Source organism: Odontesthes bonariensis, chromosome 5 (assembly GCF_027942865.1).
Source record: "Odontesthes bonariensis isolate fOdoBon6 chromosome 5, fOdoBon6.hap1, whole genome shotgun sequence".
Taxonomy (NCBI): domain Eukaryota; kingdom Metazoa; phylum Chordata; class Actinopteri; order Atheriniformes; family Atherinopsidae; genus Odontesthes; species Odontesthes bonariensis.
Genome location: NC_134510.1, coordinates 16,860,923 through 16,878,340, shown reverse-complemented (window position 1 = coordinate 16,878,340; position 17,418 = coordinate 16,860,923). Strand labels below are relative to the sequence as shown.

The following is a 17,418-nucleotide window of genomic DNA, read 5'->3' as shown; positions in this document are numbered from 1 at the left end:
TACACGGCAACATAAGTATGGAAACAGATCGACTACTGACTGACTTTATTTATTTACTTCCCTTAGTTTGCAGCTCACAGTGTACCTCTTTCGCTTTCCTCTCTGACAAATCTTCCTGAAAGAAAAAAGAGGAGGCTGTCTGCTAAATCATCAGTTTCAAAGGGTCCTCTTCCTTTTCTGTCAGCCCCAGGTTATTTTTACCCCCTCCCTCCACCTCCCTGTGCATCCGCCCATCCATCCCTCCCTTTCCAAGAGAACTCTCTGTGCCAATTTGTACTCTCTTAGTCACGCTAAGCACTTATCTTGTCCCCACTGAACGCCTTTGCAATCAAACCAACACTTATCCGGTTGTACGGCACTCTAATGGCCGACTGATAATGAAACTCCTTCGTTGTGAGTTAACAACTGGCTGAGAGATGTATGTAGACTACACCACAAGAAGTAAAATTGCTAATGAGGGTTACAGCCTGTAAGGGTACCCTTTGCTGCCTGCTACAACTACAGCTAGTGAATTCAGGGTAATCTGTACATTAAAAATGTCTTTTAAACGTACAGTTGGAGGTTTTAAAGATGTTAAAAGTATTACTTTGAATATATCCAGAGGATCTATACTCATGCTGCATTAGGTTTTTGATTTTGATACCACATAGACATTTCAGCCTTTGTACTGCAAACAGAAAATTTTATAGTTAATTCTGGCACATTTTTTTGTGTTACTGATTTTTTTCATTTCTAGACAACATGGTAAACATTAAAATATTTTCTATGGAAAGGAATGTCCTTTGTACCTTTTACATTCTCACCTACTATGAACACACCTCAGGTTACGCTTCTGTGTTACAATATATGCTATGAGTTAATCAATGGTCAAACCATGTCATCTTATCCATAAAATGGGACCAACATGCATAAACAAGGCAGTCACTTCGCTTCTTGATTCTGAGGCAGTTAACTTATGTTGCAAAATATCTATGAGCAAAAATCCAAAGGAGACATGAGTCTCCATGAGTCTGGGCAGCAAAAGCTGACATGTTCCAAGTCCATGTTTGTATCAACATCAAAGTATGTTTTTAATATCCTGATTGTCAAAAATACTCATGAAAAGACTAAATGTAAAGGTAAAGGTATCACATTTCCACCAGAAAATTGGTCCAATTCTCCAAAATGTACAAATATTACAATCCACGGTTGTAAATAGTGAAATGGTAACAAATCCCTTTGCTGGTTTTCTTTTGGACCGTGTTCATGTGGTATCATAGGAATTGCAAGCCATTAATATATGTAAGTCACAGCCATACAGATTATTCTGTCTACTTATTCATGTAGATTTATTCTTACTCCTAACCAAGTACTTTTAACATCAAATCCCATTGTTTACAGTTGAAGGTGAGGTAGAAAAGGAAAGGAACACGAATGAGAGGGAAGCAGAAATGTTCACTGTCAGTTGAAAACATTCTGCAGGCAGAATCTTTTGGGTGAAAGTATAGAGTGTTAGAAAGGCTGGTAAATAAGCACCTGCCACCATCCCATTTTGTCTCCCTATAAGTCTGTGGCCAAGTAAACAATGTTGAGACATGGAAAATGGGCATCACATTATGTAGATGTAGGATGTTGACCTGCTGACAAATCAAAACTAAAGTTGTATGAAACCGCAACCAGGGCAGGTGTTTCACATTCTATTATGCGACTGGGTTGAGCAGCACGATGTGGTACTAAATGAAAATAAACAGGAATGCCTATGTCCACCGTAATGAGCCTAGAGCTCATTCCATTTTACTAAGAAAGTGTAACCTGAAGAGCAATAGCAGTGCAGACTGCAAAAGTGACCATTACTACTTCAGCTACTCTACATCAGTATATCCACAAATATAAACACTGCAGTATGAAAACTATTATGTTTATGTACACTGATGATATATCATATTTAGAGACATGTACTTGAACTAAATTGAGAAATACAGATAGCATTAAGAAAGGTAACATCTGCTACGCTATTGGTTAACAAACTATTGACTGGCACAAAAGTTACAATTACAGACATAAACCAACATCATCCGACCAGAGACATTTTCTAAACCCAGATTAGGCTAAACTTGTATTTTGAAACAGGGAACACTTTACTGACTGATCATTAACTACCCAGATAAATGATGGGAAATGAGGGCTGCCAATACAGCCGATAAATTGATCTCTTTTTGAATACTGCAAGGCACCTTACGGCACCTTAAAACATCTGTCCGGTTGGAAATTACATTTAGTAGAAAGCAACTGGTTGTATGGCATCTAATGGCACCTCACGAGGGCGCAGGGTGGCAGGAGTTCAATTAAAATTAGCTTTACAGGCAAAACTGAACAACAACCTGTCGTAGGATTTACAACTAACCATTACAGATTAACAGTTTCAACAAGACGTACATGCCCAACCATCAGTCTTCACTAATTCTATTTTAAATAATACTACAAGAAAAAATGAAGCCATGATTAGCAATCATAAACATTATGAAGAGGAGCACTAAAGCAGGTTTAGAAACAGGTTTTTAAGAAACTGCAGGAAAACAATGAGTTGAGAAAAGAGAAGAATAACTGAAATTATCACAGAGTTTATAGAATGTTCTGCCTTTCCTTTTGCTATGATGCAATGATGCCAGGAAAGACATTCCAATATGCCTTCAAAGCTCAAAGCCATATTTGATTATGTGATGGTGAAGCAGGTAGTGGAGTGATGAAATTCGCATGATTTACATAACCAGCCAATTACAAAGTTCTGAGATAATATCTGAAGTAAAAGAGTTTCCAGGAGGGCTTCAATAAGGTTCAGTTTTCTCATTATAAAGTTAAGACAATCAGGGGTGTGATCGTTTCCTAAAAATATTCTATCTTAAGTAATCAGAGCAGAAGAGCAGCGAGTCTAAGAAATCCCATTTGCATCGTTGCCATCAGAACCAATCAGACTGGGATTTCCTTCACTCATACTGCTGAAAACTCACATCATGATAACAGGACATTTGTGCGGCTGTCTTTAGACCCTGTTGGTATACCTTTGAGCTCAGCGCTGGCAGATGAGCAGCAATCAAGCTGAACACATGCTCTCGTGTGCCTCTTCAGAAGCAGATGACAACAATCACATTGATTAATACTTTGTTCAGACCACTCCAACAATCAAGGAGAACCTTCTCAAAAGACACTCGAGTGAACCTCACTCATGGCTGCGACTATTCAAAACACACTGTGACTATTGTATTGTTCTTCACTTTGATTTGGCCTGTGACAACAGTGCCTACATCTTGCTGTCAAAAGCTGCTTAAATCTGAGTGTCATTAGGGTGCAGTCCTGAAATCACGATCCCAGAGTCGTTAATCAAAATAAAGATAGCCTTGTAGTGCATCGTTTAAACAGATTAAAGGATGACATGGACTTCATGGCAATCAGTGTTGTTGTGCTGTACACAGATGAAAAATAAAACACACTCTTCCCACATTGCTTAATACACAACTCCCGGGGAAAAACATGGACTTGATTCTTGTGTCACACTGCTGGCATTTTTGTAAAAAGTCCCCTGGGATTGATTGATTGGGGATGAGAAAAAGTAGAAAAAGAAGGGATTTCTAATACAAAAAACATTCTCAGCAGTACACACTGATTGGTTTGCCTTTAAGCTGACAAAGTAAATCAATTTTTAACTGATGCTTTCCAGGCCCACATTTAATATTAGCATCTGGGTTTGTGAAATGTCTTTACAGAACTGCAAATAACCAAACTGGATACAGTCAACTGATGCTCACTCACCTTTACACTGATTGGTGTTTTTGTCCAAGATGGCCTTTGTTGACACAATCTTACCGTATCTGTAAAAAAACAACAATGAAACATTGATTAGCTGTTGAACTACTTCTGTCATTTTTAACATCTGGATCAATGTCAGCTGTTATTTGGGTCCTCTGCAAATGTTTAGCTCAGCATGGTTGTAGGGCTAGGATGTTGGTCTGATGATCAGTCACAACTTAAAGACTTCCAGACTTAAAAAAAAAAAAAACAAGGGTGGAGTACCATAAAAGTTTGTATCAACAAAATTAAGGCGGATAATAAATTTTAAGAGATTATTCTAGAAGTGGGTTTGTTGACACACATGATCAATCCATGGTGCATAAACAAATTCCCTTGTTCCGCTTCCTTACTGATTTAAAGTGTTTTTTGGCTGTTTTGTTGGCTTGAATTCTTGTTGAGAGAAAAACAAAATTACATGTTAGGTTCGGGCAAATGCTTGTTTATAGTTAAAGAAATATATGGTTTATTCAGATGTTAGGCAGTATTCACAAGGAGAATATGCTTTAACGCTCAGTGGTGGATGGGCCTGACATTTGGAATTGTAGCAACAATCTGTCACGAGATCAGTCAGGTGATTTGATTGGCTGCTGCCACTTGAATAGTAAAGTCATCTTAAATCTTATTCAAACATCGCATTGCTGTGACAGAAAAGAATAGCAGTGGACCTAAAATTCTAATTGGTGACAAAAGGTGTCACCTCAATCAAAAATAATGAGAAGCAAGACTGTTAAAACTTGACATGTGTAGATGAGAGTCCTGCATTACTGGGAAAACAACAGCAGAACTTGACCTTTGACCACCTAAGAATAAACACATCTCTCAGACAGGAATCATCGCTCTGGGAGAAAAGCAGATTGGTCTTCACAGTTGCTTTCTATGGTACCACCATGGTACCAACATCTAATTTTAACACAACACATGCCTCGACCACATAATGTAATGTGAAGGAGTCATGTTTATTTCACATATTTCTGATGGATTACCTTAAAGTTTAGAGATGTTAATGTTTTCATCAGAATGAATAGTAATCATGCTAACTTATTTCAACTAATGTCGTAACCATTTTAGTTTCTGCAGTACATTGATATCTGTAAAACAAGTCACATTTCACCCCCCCCCCCCCAACCAAGGTTTCTGTTCAGAGCTAATTACGAAATGTTTGTATTCTAAAATGCTAAATTAATGCAGCGAATGTGGTGAACGTGATATCAGCTTAACATAAAGACATTAGCAATGAGACTACCACTGTTTTCTCCCTACTATTTATCCATTCTGTCCCATTTCAAATCACTCCAATAGGCCTCAGAACACAAACTGTGTGTCCTCATAAATGATGATAATAACCAGACATTTGTATGGCACCCTTTCCTGCTAGAGGGGCCAGCAAGAGAGACAGACAACTGCTCTACCTCTTTCTGTCTGTTCCCTCTGCCAACTTTAATGTCTTCTGCCCGTTTCGCTACCTTACTCTCTTTGTTTGACACCCCCGGCTCTCTCTTTGTCTTCCTCCCTACTCCTATTCTCTAGCTCTCTGTTCTCAGGTTCTCAGAAAGAAGTTAATAATGTTTCTTATTGGATGAGCCTTTCAGCGCTCTTGGAAAAGAGAGAGAAAGAGAGGGGAAAAAAAAGAGAAGATATGAGGAGAGAGGATAACGGAAACAGACAGGAGGGCAGATTCAGGAAAATACTGAGACAGAACGCTTGGATTGCTGAGATCAGGCTGGATCACTGTCTGGCTTTGTCGATGAGATATTCTTATTAATGTGTTCACACTGCTGCACAATGACTGAGTTGCTGGCTGGCTGAGAGACTGTCAAACAGATTGACAAACTGACAAGCTGGTTGACTGGCTGATGGCTCAAGGTGAGGGATTGAGGTATAGTCCCTCTTGTGTTTAAGAGAGAAAAAAAATGGAGATGACAATGGTGGAGACAGAAATGATTCAATAAGAATACAAGATAGGAATTTTCAAGCATAGGGCGTGAGAAAGGCATGGAAAGGGAGGGAAGGACTGAGGAATGAGAAATAGAGGAGGAGAGGGAGAGCAGTCAGTCAAAAGATAAAAGGAGACACTGAAGGCGAGGAGGAAGTGCAGTAGTCAGGGAGAGATAGAGAGATAGTAAGAGGTGTTTAATAAAGAAGAGATCATTTCGTTGTCACCACCAAGAGAGTCTCTGTCAGACAACTGCTTCTGTCAGGGAGAAGAATTTAGACAAGCTCACCTGACAGCCTAACATCAAACTCTCTTGGGACAATAGATTTAAGAAATGAAGGCAAAAAAGAGGCTTTGGAAAGCTGTTATCACACATAACATGACAGATGAGTAGCTCATGATCTCAAAATTGGCAGGGAGAAAATCACAGCCTTTTTACAGTTTTTTTTAGTCAAAATGCAAACATCGGAACAATGCTCGATTATTATTTTTTTTTCCCCCTTTTCTTTCCCGCAGTTTCAGATGTTTCGGGATATTATTCACAAACACAATACACATGCACACAGGCAACAACACAAATCAAAAAAACACCAAAGCGGTAATAAAACACATTAGAAACACCAGCTGGTAATACCAAGACCAGCTTTGTGTCGATTCCTGCCTTAGTCTGACTCAGACTTGGGTCACTTGTGTGTCAGAGTTATGAGTGTAAACACCTACGATACAAGTGTGAGTGTATGTGTCTGAACACCTTCGAGCCAAGAATTACATGTGCACATGCAACTGTTTGCAACTGAATGTGTGTGTGTGTGTGTAAATTTGTGGAGTTTCAATGACAACGACGCTGTGCACCATGGTAGCTGCCAGGACACAATATAAATCCTAAAACAACACAATTTACACTGCTCTGTTTACAAGTGGAAAATAAATAATGCATGGTTGTCTTTTGTGTGTGTTACGGTTAGATCAATGTGTGACAAGGTTAAGTATAAATCCAAATGTTCCTTTTCTGGCTACACAATTTGGCTAAACTGAAAAACACAGAGAGAAGACAGAAGGGGAGAGGAGAGGTGGATGACGCCACGGCCTTGGGGAAATGTCAAATTACAACACTGCACCATCCAATATGGTGTCTCATTCTGAACTTGATTCGGCTGTAATATTCTATTTGATCCCAACAGCTCTAACAATCTGCTATTGTGGAAAAAGAAATGCAAAAAAGTATTGATAATAGATCAGATGATGAAGTAAGGAGGCTAAGGAGAGCATGGAATGGGAGGAGAGGAGAGGAGAGTGCAGAATGTACTGTCCTAAACCCAACTGGAAGCTTTTCCTTGAATCCAGCAGATGCCTGGAGTGAGTTGAAATAACATCAACCTACGTTTCACCTAAGAGCAGTGACATGTGAGACACTCATAAAAACTACTGGAATACTTAAAACATACCAACAAAGTACTACAGGGAACCAGATGGTTAGGGTCAGCGTGTCCTTATTTCATTACTTTTCATTGTACCAAATGACAGCGAGTGTAATCAGTCTGAAACTGATGGATTTTTCAGTGTGAAACAACAATGTAGAAATATTGCACAAAGCATTACAAAGTGACATGAATGTCATAAAAATAACTTATATGAATACATTATATATTGGAAGGAAATAAGAACTAAAACAGGGCACAAACTTTTTATTTTCAATATCAGTCATTCTGTTAATCTATTCTAAATGTATTCTGTTACGTCTTCTAACATTTTGTTACTATAACATCATTGACTTACTGAATGTTAACTGTGTTGACTAGCTTTGTCAGCTTTGTCGTATCACTACGGGCTGTGTAGACCGTGCAGACCGAAGTGCACACCGAGCAGTCCCCTGCTTCCGAGCAGTAAACACCGTAACAGGTGCAGCTGTCGCTAGGGGGCTGAACGCATTGATATGAAGGGAGGCAAAAATAGCGCCAAGCGATTGTGAGGTCGGACTTTTTCTGGAGGGACGATTTTGTGATGCAAATGTATTACTCTTTTGAACGCATATTGTTTTGAGAAGCAAAACGCTTTATTTTCGGTACCCTAGCAAACTAGCCGGACTACTTTCGTCAGCGCCAAAAATCGGCTGGAACTTGGCTCACAGGACGCAGCAGGGGGTAAGAAAATGTTCATAAATGATATTGCTAGTATGGGATGTCATACAGCTTCATGTCAACAGAGGCGAACTATCCCTTTAAATATATACTAGAAATTACTTTATGTACATGCACATAGTAGTAATATTAATAGTTTACAGTATGCATTAGTTCACTGACTGGTCTATGCCATCAATAGAAATGTATTCATGGATCAAATACTGTAGTTAAGATCAATATTTAGTATTACAGCATTCTCTGGGTTTCAGCTTGTACTGTAGTATTTTTCATTCTACAGATATTGTCTATCCATATTCTTCCAGAGGCACCTTCCTATCAACACTGTGCCTTTGTATCATGTGGTTAACTCTACTTAAATTTCTTCTACTAAAATGCTACAAAGATCTATCAAGCAACACAAGTACTACCACCGGAGAAGAAGGCCATAGGTTGAAGGGGCCAGGGCTAACACAGACTTTTAGAATGCCAATCCTTTTAGGAAGAGCTACAAGTCTTCCTTAAGTCGTAGAAAAGTTCTGATTTCTTCCTGTGCAATACATAGAAAACAGTAAGACTGACTGTATTTCTGAATCTCAATGCAAAACATTGTGCACTCGGGTTTGGCAGGCTTGGTGAAATGTGTATGCATCCTGGCTGGTAGTTTGTTTGAGTGAAGCGTTAATGACAGCTCTCAGAGGGCCCTCACAGCCTCAGATCAGTGTTTTTCAATCCCTTGTGGAACAACGACAGCCCATGGATGCTCACCGTTTGATGTCTTCTGAACCGAAGTTCCCACCCACACACGCACGCATGTGTTCTAACACACACGAACAAGCACAGGCACCAGCATCAATTCAACAACTTTACAAGAAGTCTGTGAGCGTATGTGTATATTGGGTATTCGTGAAAATCCTGTAAGTTTGTAAATTGTTTGTGTTCTGTCCTAGCCTTGTGTGTTTACTTGTGTGCATCAGCATCCACGCAGGTTGGTCCCTGTGTGTGGTAGCTCCTAATTGGGGATCCGATACAGCTGTCTTGTCTCCTACATTTGCCTCATTTTTCCACCTCTCTGCCAGTTAAGACTCAAACAGACAACACAGAGGGAGCATGGAGAGACTATAGTGCTTCAGAAGTCTTTGAATTCATTCCCCATGTGTAGTTTAACATCTTCAGGAGCCATAAAGAAATGAAACCTTGGACTTTTTCCAGGATGAAAAGGCAATGTACTGTGAATTTAAAAGATAGCCTAATATCATTGGAACATTAAGCTTAGCTGCCAAAAAGGCATAAATCATAAGCTAAAAGAAAAACTGGTTGGTTGGTGAATTTCGGAGTTGGGGTTATAGCGTCAGGATAATTTGCGGTCATCAGAAGGTAAACAACAACAAGTTTAAACAAATAAAAAAAAAAAAGCCAAGAAATTTTCTCAGAGCTACTAAATAAACGAGTTCACTATTTACAGGGAAGTAGTGAAATGTTTGGACATCTTTGGAAAGGTGTGGGGTTTCCAAAGTGTTTGATCATATGACAAGCACTTATGGTGAAACAGCTGGCAATATGCTCATTTGCTGGAGTTCACGCTGGAGAGGGTAAGACAGAACAAAATGTGCAAAAAGCTGCATGACAGTCTTCCAAAGGACCTTTATCCCAACAGACTTTTTTGTCTCTCAAAGCTGGAAAAGCTTAGTTGAGTCAATTCTTAAACAATGGCTAATTTCCAATGAGCATGACAAAGAGTCAGACTACACTTTAGTTAATCTTACCTCATCTAAATAAAAATGCAGACATTCTTAATATTATCACGTTCTACCTGCTTTTGACAAGGCAAAAAGGCAAATGATAAAAAAATGCAGCAGATTGTCATTAATCACATATGTTACATATAATATGAATAGCTAATTTACTTTACTTTTTGGAGCTGACTGGAGATCAGAACTATGTGGAGATGCAAATTTAAGATGTGTTCATATTGCCCACTATAAAGTGGTTGGTACACAGAGGACTCTCTGGGGGCAGGGGTAGGCGGCTGCTGACGTATTTCGGACACTATTTGAATACAGCAGTGTTTCATAAGCATGCGCCGGATATTTACAGTTACTTGTCACATAAACAAACACCAGCAGGGTGGATACCCGCCAAATCTGAGGTCATGGAAAGCACAAGCTTGCAGTTTTGTTGTAATGTGAAAATGTCTCTCCGCAATACTGACATACAACTAAAACTAAACCGTGCACACCCACAGCTTTTAAAAATCGCACTGTATCCACCTACACAAGCATTGACTGCAGCCAACACCATATAATACTATTCTACATACGAGTTACAAATAAGTATTACCCACAAAAAAAGCAACTAAACGTGTCGAAACAGAACAAGTGTTTGATTTTTAGAACCCATTGTTGTAGCTTGTAGGATATATTTCAAGAACAGTTTTCTCAGGTCCTGCTTTACAGGCAGAAAAGATAACTAGCCACTTTGTGGATGAAACGGGCCAGAAAATCACCACAATAACGAGCGGCAAACATTAGCAGTAGCGCTAGCATGCTATGTCAGCCCCATTCTGTAAGGGCTCGCTCTAGGCCGCAATGCATGATAGTCCATTTTGACTAATGTAACATACAGCTGGATGGATGGATGAATGGATGGTTGAATGGTTACATGGATAGATAGATAGATAGATAGATAGATAGATAGATAGATAGATAGATAGATAGATAGATAGATAGATAGATAGATAGATAGATAGATAGATGTAGTGAATCAGTGACAAGTGTGTGAGGGAGACAACAATCGTGAGTTACAGCTGGTGAGTGTGAGAGAAATTGCCCTTGTGTTTCGCTTTAGATTCCGCTCACGTTCGCCTCTGTCCCCAGACGTTAAAAGTGTGTCCATAGTTTTGGCGACCGCGGGAGTGATTGGAAATGTCAGCTGACAACAGCACTTTTCACTGACACTCTGAGAACTGGCACGGAGACAGAGAGGGGGGTGGCAGGGAAGCGGGGAGCATAGCATGGAAGGGGAGGAAAGGAAAGGAAACCATGCTTGGTAACAATAAGGATGAAGATGACATTGAGTTGAAAAAGTGTATGTGTGTGTGTTTGTGTGGTCAGTGGAAATGGGTTGTCTTTCTGTTGTTGACTGCAACTGGGTGCATGAATGACATGCCTGTGTGTGTGTGTGTGTGTGTGTGTGTGTGTGTGTGTGCGTGTGTGTGTGTGTGTGTGTGTGTGTGTGTGTGTGTGTGTGTGTGTGTGTGTGTTTGTATCATGTCACCGACTGACGTGAGAGTGCCACTCTGTCCATTTCCGAAAGCCAAAGAGAGTTACAACCCTACTACTGTGACAGCTGCCCAAGAGCACCCACAGACCACCCCCTCCCCCAACAACCTTTCCTAAATGTTACTGAACACTTGGCACACTGACCGGGCCCCTAATGAAACTCTTATTGGCCCCCATTTTTCACCCTGTTTCTCCAGAATGCCTCCGGGGTTACTTTGAAATACAACTGGCTGGAAAGGCAGCTGATACACAGAAGGGCAGGTTGTGTGTACAGATGTGTGCATCTTCACATTTTATTCTTATTCTAAGTCTTTTTCTTTATTAAAAAATCTGTTGGATCGATAAAAAGTTTTAAATCACTTACAGCGTGTACTAATTAAAATCAGCTGAATTAAATGATAATTATTATTATGAATAAAAAAAAAAGAAAAAAAAAGACAATCTGCAATTACAACTAAGAAGGTGTTCCTTAAAAGGGCAGACATTTGAAAAAGTGGCAGGGAGATGATTGGATCTCTATTACTGTCTGTCAAAAGTGAACTTCAACCAATCCGATCAACAAAGCCAAACAAGCTGAGCCAGTCTGTTAGAAGCAGCTGCCATCTGTGACTGCTGTATCCACAAACTGCCATAACTACCTTCATTAGACTTTAATAGATCAAAACCTTTATGTTTCACTCACAAACATACCTTAAATCATAGCCTGCTGGATCGTCTCATTACCATGGCCATGCGAACCTCACATGAATCCTGCTAGGATTCTGTGTCCACTGGCAGCTGTTTCAGCAATGCAAGCACTTGCGATTTTTCTTTCAGAGCACTTCTAAAGTGTTTACTGTAACTAGATGTTTGAAAACTGAAAGTCAAAATAAGTCTTTCCTTCACCATTGTTGCAAGTGTTCCACCTCTCTATCACTGTGATTGGCCAGATAGAGTTCAAATTATATTTACAACCATTGTGGTTTTCTAAAAGATTAACGTTATTTTCAACTGAGAGATTGCTTTTGCCAGTTGCTGATTTTGTGCTGCAATCAACCACTAATTTAGTTTCCATTATCATAGAATGCGTGGAATTATGTACCTATTACTGTCCTCTGTAAACCTCTGTGAATCAACTGACGACTGTGGGGTTTAAAACCTCTGCTGATAGACTGAGAGATGTAGTGTATTTGTCTGTTCTTGTGTGAGTAGATGATAAAGGGCAGGAGGGAGCGGATGGGTTAGGCCCAGCCGGGTTGTGTTTTTTCCTCTGAGGAAGCAGAGAGGAGGAACACAGAGGTCAAGAGCAAACTGTTGAGACTCATTGGAAGCTGCTGTTGGACTCACACGGCACTAATTACTACAAGCTGAAGAAAACCAAGCAGGAATGAACAGAACTCAGTCAAATTGGCAGAGGCTGTTTTATGCATCTGCAGAGCAGGGACAGAGTCAGAATACAACAGAATATAATAGAACTCACGGCTGGCAGAGTTTGATGAGGTCCTGGTCTGTGGTGGCAGGTGGCAGGCCTCTGATATACAGGTTGGTCTTACTGAGTTGCTCCATTAACCCTCCTCCCTGACCTCCACCTCCACCTGTAGTGCTGGGGCTGGGAGGAGCCATAGGCGGAGGGGGAGGAGCATAGGACTGCTGCAGAGACAGAGAAATGAGAAAAAAGTTAAAGGTCACCTAAAATCACAACATTCAAAATTATTTTCTATTGCCTGTGCAATTATTATTATATAAAAATGTATTATTATTTTCAGTTTCTTTCCCTTCATCCTATCCAATCAAAACATTTTCATCTACAAAACTTACATCCTGCTGGGTTGTCTTTTCCTGTCCCACACCAATTTCTTGATTCAGCAGGAAGCATATCAAATTAAGGAAGCAGGATATGAGAAATTTGCGGTGGTTGATGATTATGGCACCAAGTTTCACCGCAGAAACTCGCACCAATAACAAAAACAAGAATCTTAGCAAGAGCTTCTGCGTTTTAACATTTAAACAATGCAACACACATTCCCTCTCATTCAAGAAAGGAGCTACCTGTTCAAAATGAGAATATTTTCATATTTTAGATGGGGTACTGTTTCCCTCCATTGTATATGAAGGTAGGAGGTTTGTAAAGTCAGTGATTGGGAGTCTTGCTGTTGATGTATGTGTGTGCAGGTGTAAGGATAAAGTCAGCGCACATCAAAACCAGAGAGAAATGTTCTCTTTTTGTCATTAGATCATTTTGAAAAATATTCATCAAAATCTGCCATTGTAACTTGTTTCTAATTCAAACAAATGTACACTAAATAGAAAAAAAATTAACTCAAAGAAATTATCTTTGCTTAGGTGACCTTATAACCTTATAACATCAAGCTACCAACATTTATTACATGGACAGTCATAAACCAAACAGCACTGAATTCAATCCTCTACTATATTTGATTGAATTTTCATCATACATCCTGCTGTAGGTGCACAAAAAAGGCCATCCAGAGTTTAATCCTGGCATGAGTGCTAAATCACCCTTTAACTTACTAAAACATCTCATATTGGCCTCCACTGTCCAATTACACAGCTCAATACAGCCTAAATGGCTTAATAAGATGACCGTTTCTGGCAGAGAGGAAGGGCAGTGAGAGGATTAATGAGTGTCTGGCACTGATGGAACACCCACCTCTGCTTTGCCTTAGGCAAACTATTAGGTTAAGTTTGGAGGAAGTAAACAAGCTTGATGGCTGCTATGACAACGGCATTGAAAACACTGTCTTAAATGTTTGGAGCAAAACAGCTACACTGTCCTGACACAGAGGTCATGCATCAGCTTTTGTATCACAGTAAAGTGGAAGGAACAAGTTCCAAGAGAAAGAGAAGGTGAGAAACAGACGAGACAGAAAGAGTGTATGTGCTTGAATCCTGGAGGAGACGCGTGTGTGTGTGAATAAGTACACACAAATGAATGTGAACCTGTGTGAGCTGGTGTTTGTGATAATGACAGACTGTCACTGCAGAGCAATGTGGAGCCCGAGCCAGCTCTGATATTAATCCATTACCTGTATGTCTCTCAACTGGCACGCAACAACCAACACACACATACACACACATACACACACACACACACGCAGGCATGCTGTCAGCTCAGAACACTGCGTTAACAGGAGTCAGCACATGTATAACATACATCCAGCAGTACAAGGAGATGGTGCCCGTGTCATTTATGGGCAGTGGTTCACACTCACCAGCTCAGTCTCACAGAAGAAAAGTTTAATAGGTATGTTTGGTAAGGTTTATCCACACCTTAAAATGTAATACTATCGCAACAAAGGCCGAATAATTGTACAATGGTAATGTTTTCATTGCCTGTTGTTCTGTACGGAGAAGCTTCAAAGAAATGCAATACAAAGTTGTAAGCCATGTACATTATTTAACAAAACTTCTGCTAAACCTTGTGCTTTTATCCTGAACCACATTTTTATTGTAATCAAAAGCTAAACTTTACATATAGTACGTTTTTTTATGACTAACCCCAGTAAAATAAAAGTGATTGGTTGGAACTGTACTAAACTGGTTCAAAATATACTTAGAGAACAGGAAGTACTTTGTGTCAATAGGTAAAACTGAGCAGACAAGAATCACATGTGGAGTTCCCCAAGGTTCCATCCTGGGACCTCTTCTGTTTAACATGCTCCCACTGGCACAGGTTATAAAAAACAACAAAATAAACTACCATAGCTATGCAGATGACACGCAGATATACGTTACAATGTCACCAGGAGACCGAGGCCCTGTACAGGCTCTTGGTAAATGCATTGAGGAGATTAATGACTGGATGTGCCACAACTTTCTCCAGCTAAACAAAAACAAAACTGAGGTAATTGTCTTTGGAGTCAAAGAGAAACGATTACAGGTCACCACAGAACTTCAATCTATACACCTAGAAACTACCAACCAGGCCAGAAATCTGGGTGTAGTGATGGACTCAGACCTAAATTTGGAAAAACACATTAAGGCAATAACAAAGTCAGCCTACTATCACCTTAAGAATATATCAAGGTTAAAAGATCTGATGCCTCAGCAGGACCTGGAAAAACTAGTCCATGCATTCATCTTTAGTAGGCTTGATTACTGTAACAGCATCTTTACAGGTCTACCTAAAAAGTCAGTTAGACAACTGCAGCTCAATCAGAACTCTGCTGCTCGAGTTCTCACTAAGGGCGTATTCACACCTACCTCGTTTGGTCCGGACCAAACGACCAAACGGACCAGATTTTCGTTGGTTCGGACCTTTTGGGATGGTCTGAATACAAACCACCGAACTCTGGTCCGGACCAAACAAGCGGACCGAGACCGAGCTGAAAGGTCGGACTCGGTCCGGATCAAACGAACCCTGGTGCGGATCTTTTGGAGGTGTGAAAGCAGACCGGACCTAATCCCAGACTTTTTGCTTTTTTGTACCTCGGGAGCATCCGTCGTTTGTCTGCTGCTAGGTAACAGAACAGAGCGTCGTTCTTCTAATTACTAGACCGGCTGTGGTAAAGCTAACGAAAGACCGAAAATAATATTTCTAGACCGAAAATGAGTAGGGGACAAACGTGGGCCGAAGAGGACACCCGTGCTCTTGTGGACGTTTGGGCAGATGCCCACATATCATATATGTTGGAGCGCACTCATAAAAACGCTGACGTCTTTGCCTTATTCACAGATAAGTTCAACGAAAAAGGATTCGTTCTTTCACCAGAGCAATGCAGGCTAAAACTGAAAAAACTCCGCCAGACTTACATTAAAATTAGGACTTAGCACTTTGTGTTGCGCGTGTCGATTCTGACCAATAGCCGAACGACTTCAGGGCGCGTGGCTTTGTTGACATATTTTGGTCCGTTTACTGAAATGTACAGTCTGAAAGCGAACCGCACCAAAATGAAAAACAAAAGGTTCGGACCAAAGCAAGTGAACTATCGGACTTTCCTGGTCTGAATACGCCCTAAGACTAAAAAAGTGGACCACATCAGTCCAGCTTTGAGGTCTTTACACTAGATGCCTGTCCATCAGAGGATAGACTTTAAAGTTCTGATGCTGGTCTATAAAGCTCTGAATGGTCTAGGACCAAAATACATCTGACCTCCTGACCCAGTATGAACCTTCCAGACCCCTCAGGTCATCTGGAGCCGGTCTTTTATCAGTTCCCAGAGTCAGAACCAGACATGGACAAGCTGCATTCAGCTTCTATGCTCCACATGTCTGGAACAAACTCCCAGAAAGCCTCAGATCAGCTCAAACACTCAGTGTATTTAAGTCCAGGTTGAAGACACACCTACTTTCAGCTGCATTTGAATAAAGCTTCAAATCTGAGGCTTGAGTTACAAAACTTAATCACATTTTAACTACTGATTTTATCTATTGTTCTTATTGCTTTCTTTTTTGTTTAAAATTTAAATCATGCTTTTTATTTCTACTGTTTTAATGTATCTGTAAAGCACTTTGAATCGCCTTATTGTTGAATTGTGCAATACAAATAAATTTGCCTTGCCTTGCCTTGGTTCTTGGTTCTCTCACCTGACATTCTACAGTGTAACACCACCATCCATCCACTCCAACTTACTCATTACTTCTTCATACTTAACAGCTTTGGAGCATCTAATAGGTTTGCAAAACAACATTTCTGCTACAACCTGCGAAGGACATCTTAGACAAGCCATTTTTGGAGCTTTATAAATGCAGTAACTTTGTTATTTCTGAGCATGCATAACAATCTAACAGAATGCAAGCGTTTTGCATGTTACAGTTTTGAAAAGCAAACAAAGACATTGAGTGATTTTTTTTTTTGCTCAGAAAGCGTAATTTTGCCATATTTGAGCCTATATTGTAAAACTGTTTTGCACTGTGGACCAGCGTTTTTACTCATTCTGCTGTGAGACGACATCGAACAGCCCAGAGTGAGAATATACACTTCAACAAAAATGGAATAAAGTACGTAGATGAAAAAAAATGGTAATACTGTGTTTAAATATCTCTTACATTTGTATGTTTTTTTTGCAGAATAACTCATAGAACAAAGCCCCCTGAGAAAATATTGACTCAGGGTTTGCAACATACTTACAATGCAAATCCAAGTATCCAAAAAGTACCACAATGTATGGAATCTGATCAAATAAAAAATCAGTTACTCAGTTTGGCTAACAGGAAAGTTTTCTTTTCCTATTTGTCTTTTTAAATCTGGGAGTTCTGGACTGTTATCTATGACTTGAAATATTTTGAACCATTTATTAATTTATCAAAATAATCATTAGTA

At 39.9% G+C, this 17,418-nt stretch overlaps 1 protein-coding gene across 3 annotated transcripts in view; it reads right to left on the bottom strand.

The window, feature by feature from the left end:
* Nucleotides 1-17,418, bottom strand: part of LOC142379799 (RNA-binding motif, single-stranded-interacting protein 3-like) — a 138,799-nt gene that overhangs the window by 85,657 nt on the left and 35,724 nt on the right. For all 3 annotated transcript variants that reach the window (XM_075465074.1, XM_075465072.1, XM_075465075.1), the window contains 2 exons: nt 12,616-12,785; nt 3,787-3,845 (listed from right to left, as the gene is read on the bottom strand). In XM_075465074.1, the coding sequence (XP_075321189.1) occupies nt 3,787-3,845; nt 12,616-12,785 (229 nt within the window). The remainder of the gene's footprint in view (nt 1-3,786; nt 3,846-12,615; nt 12,786-17,418) is intronic.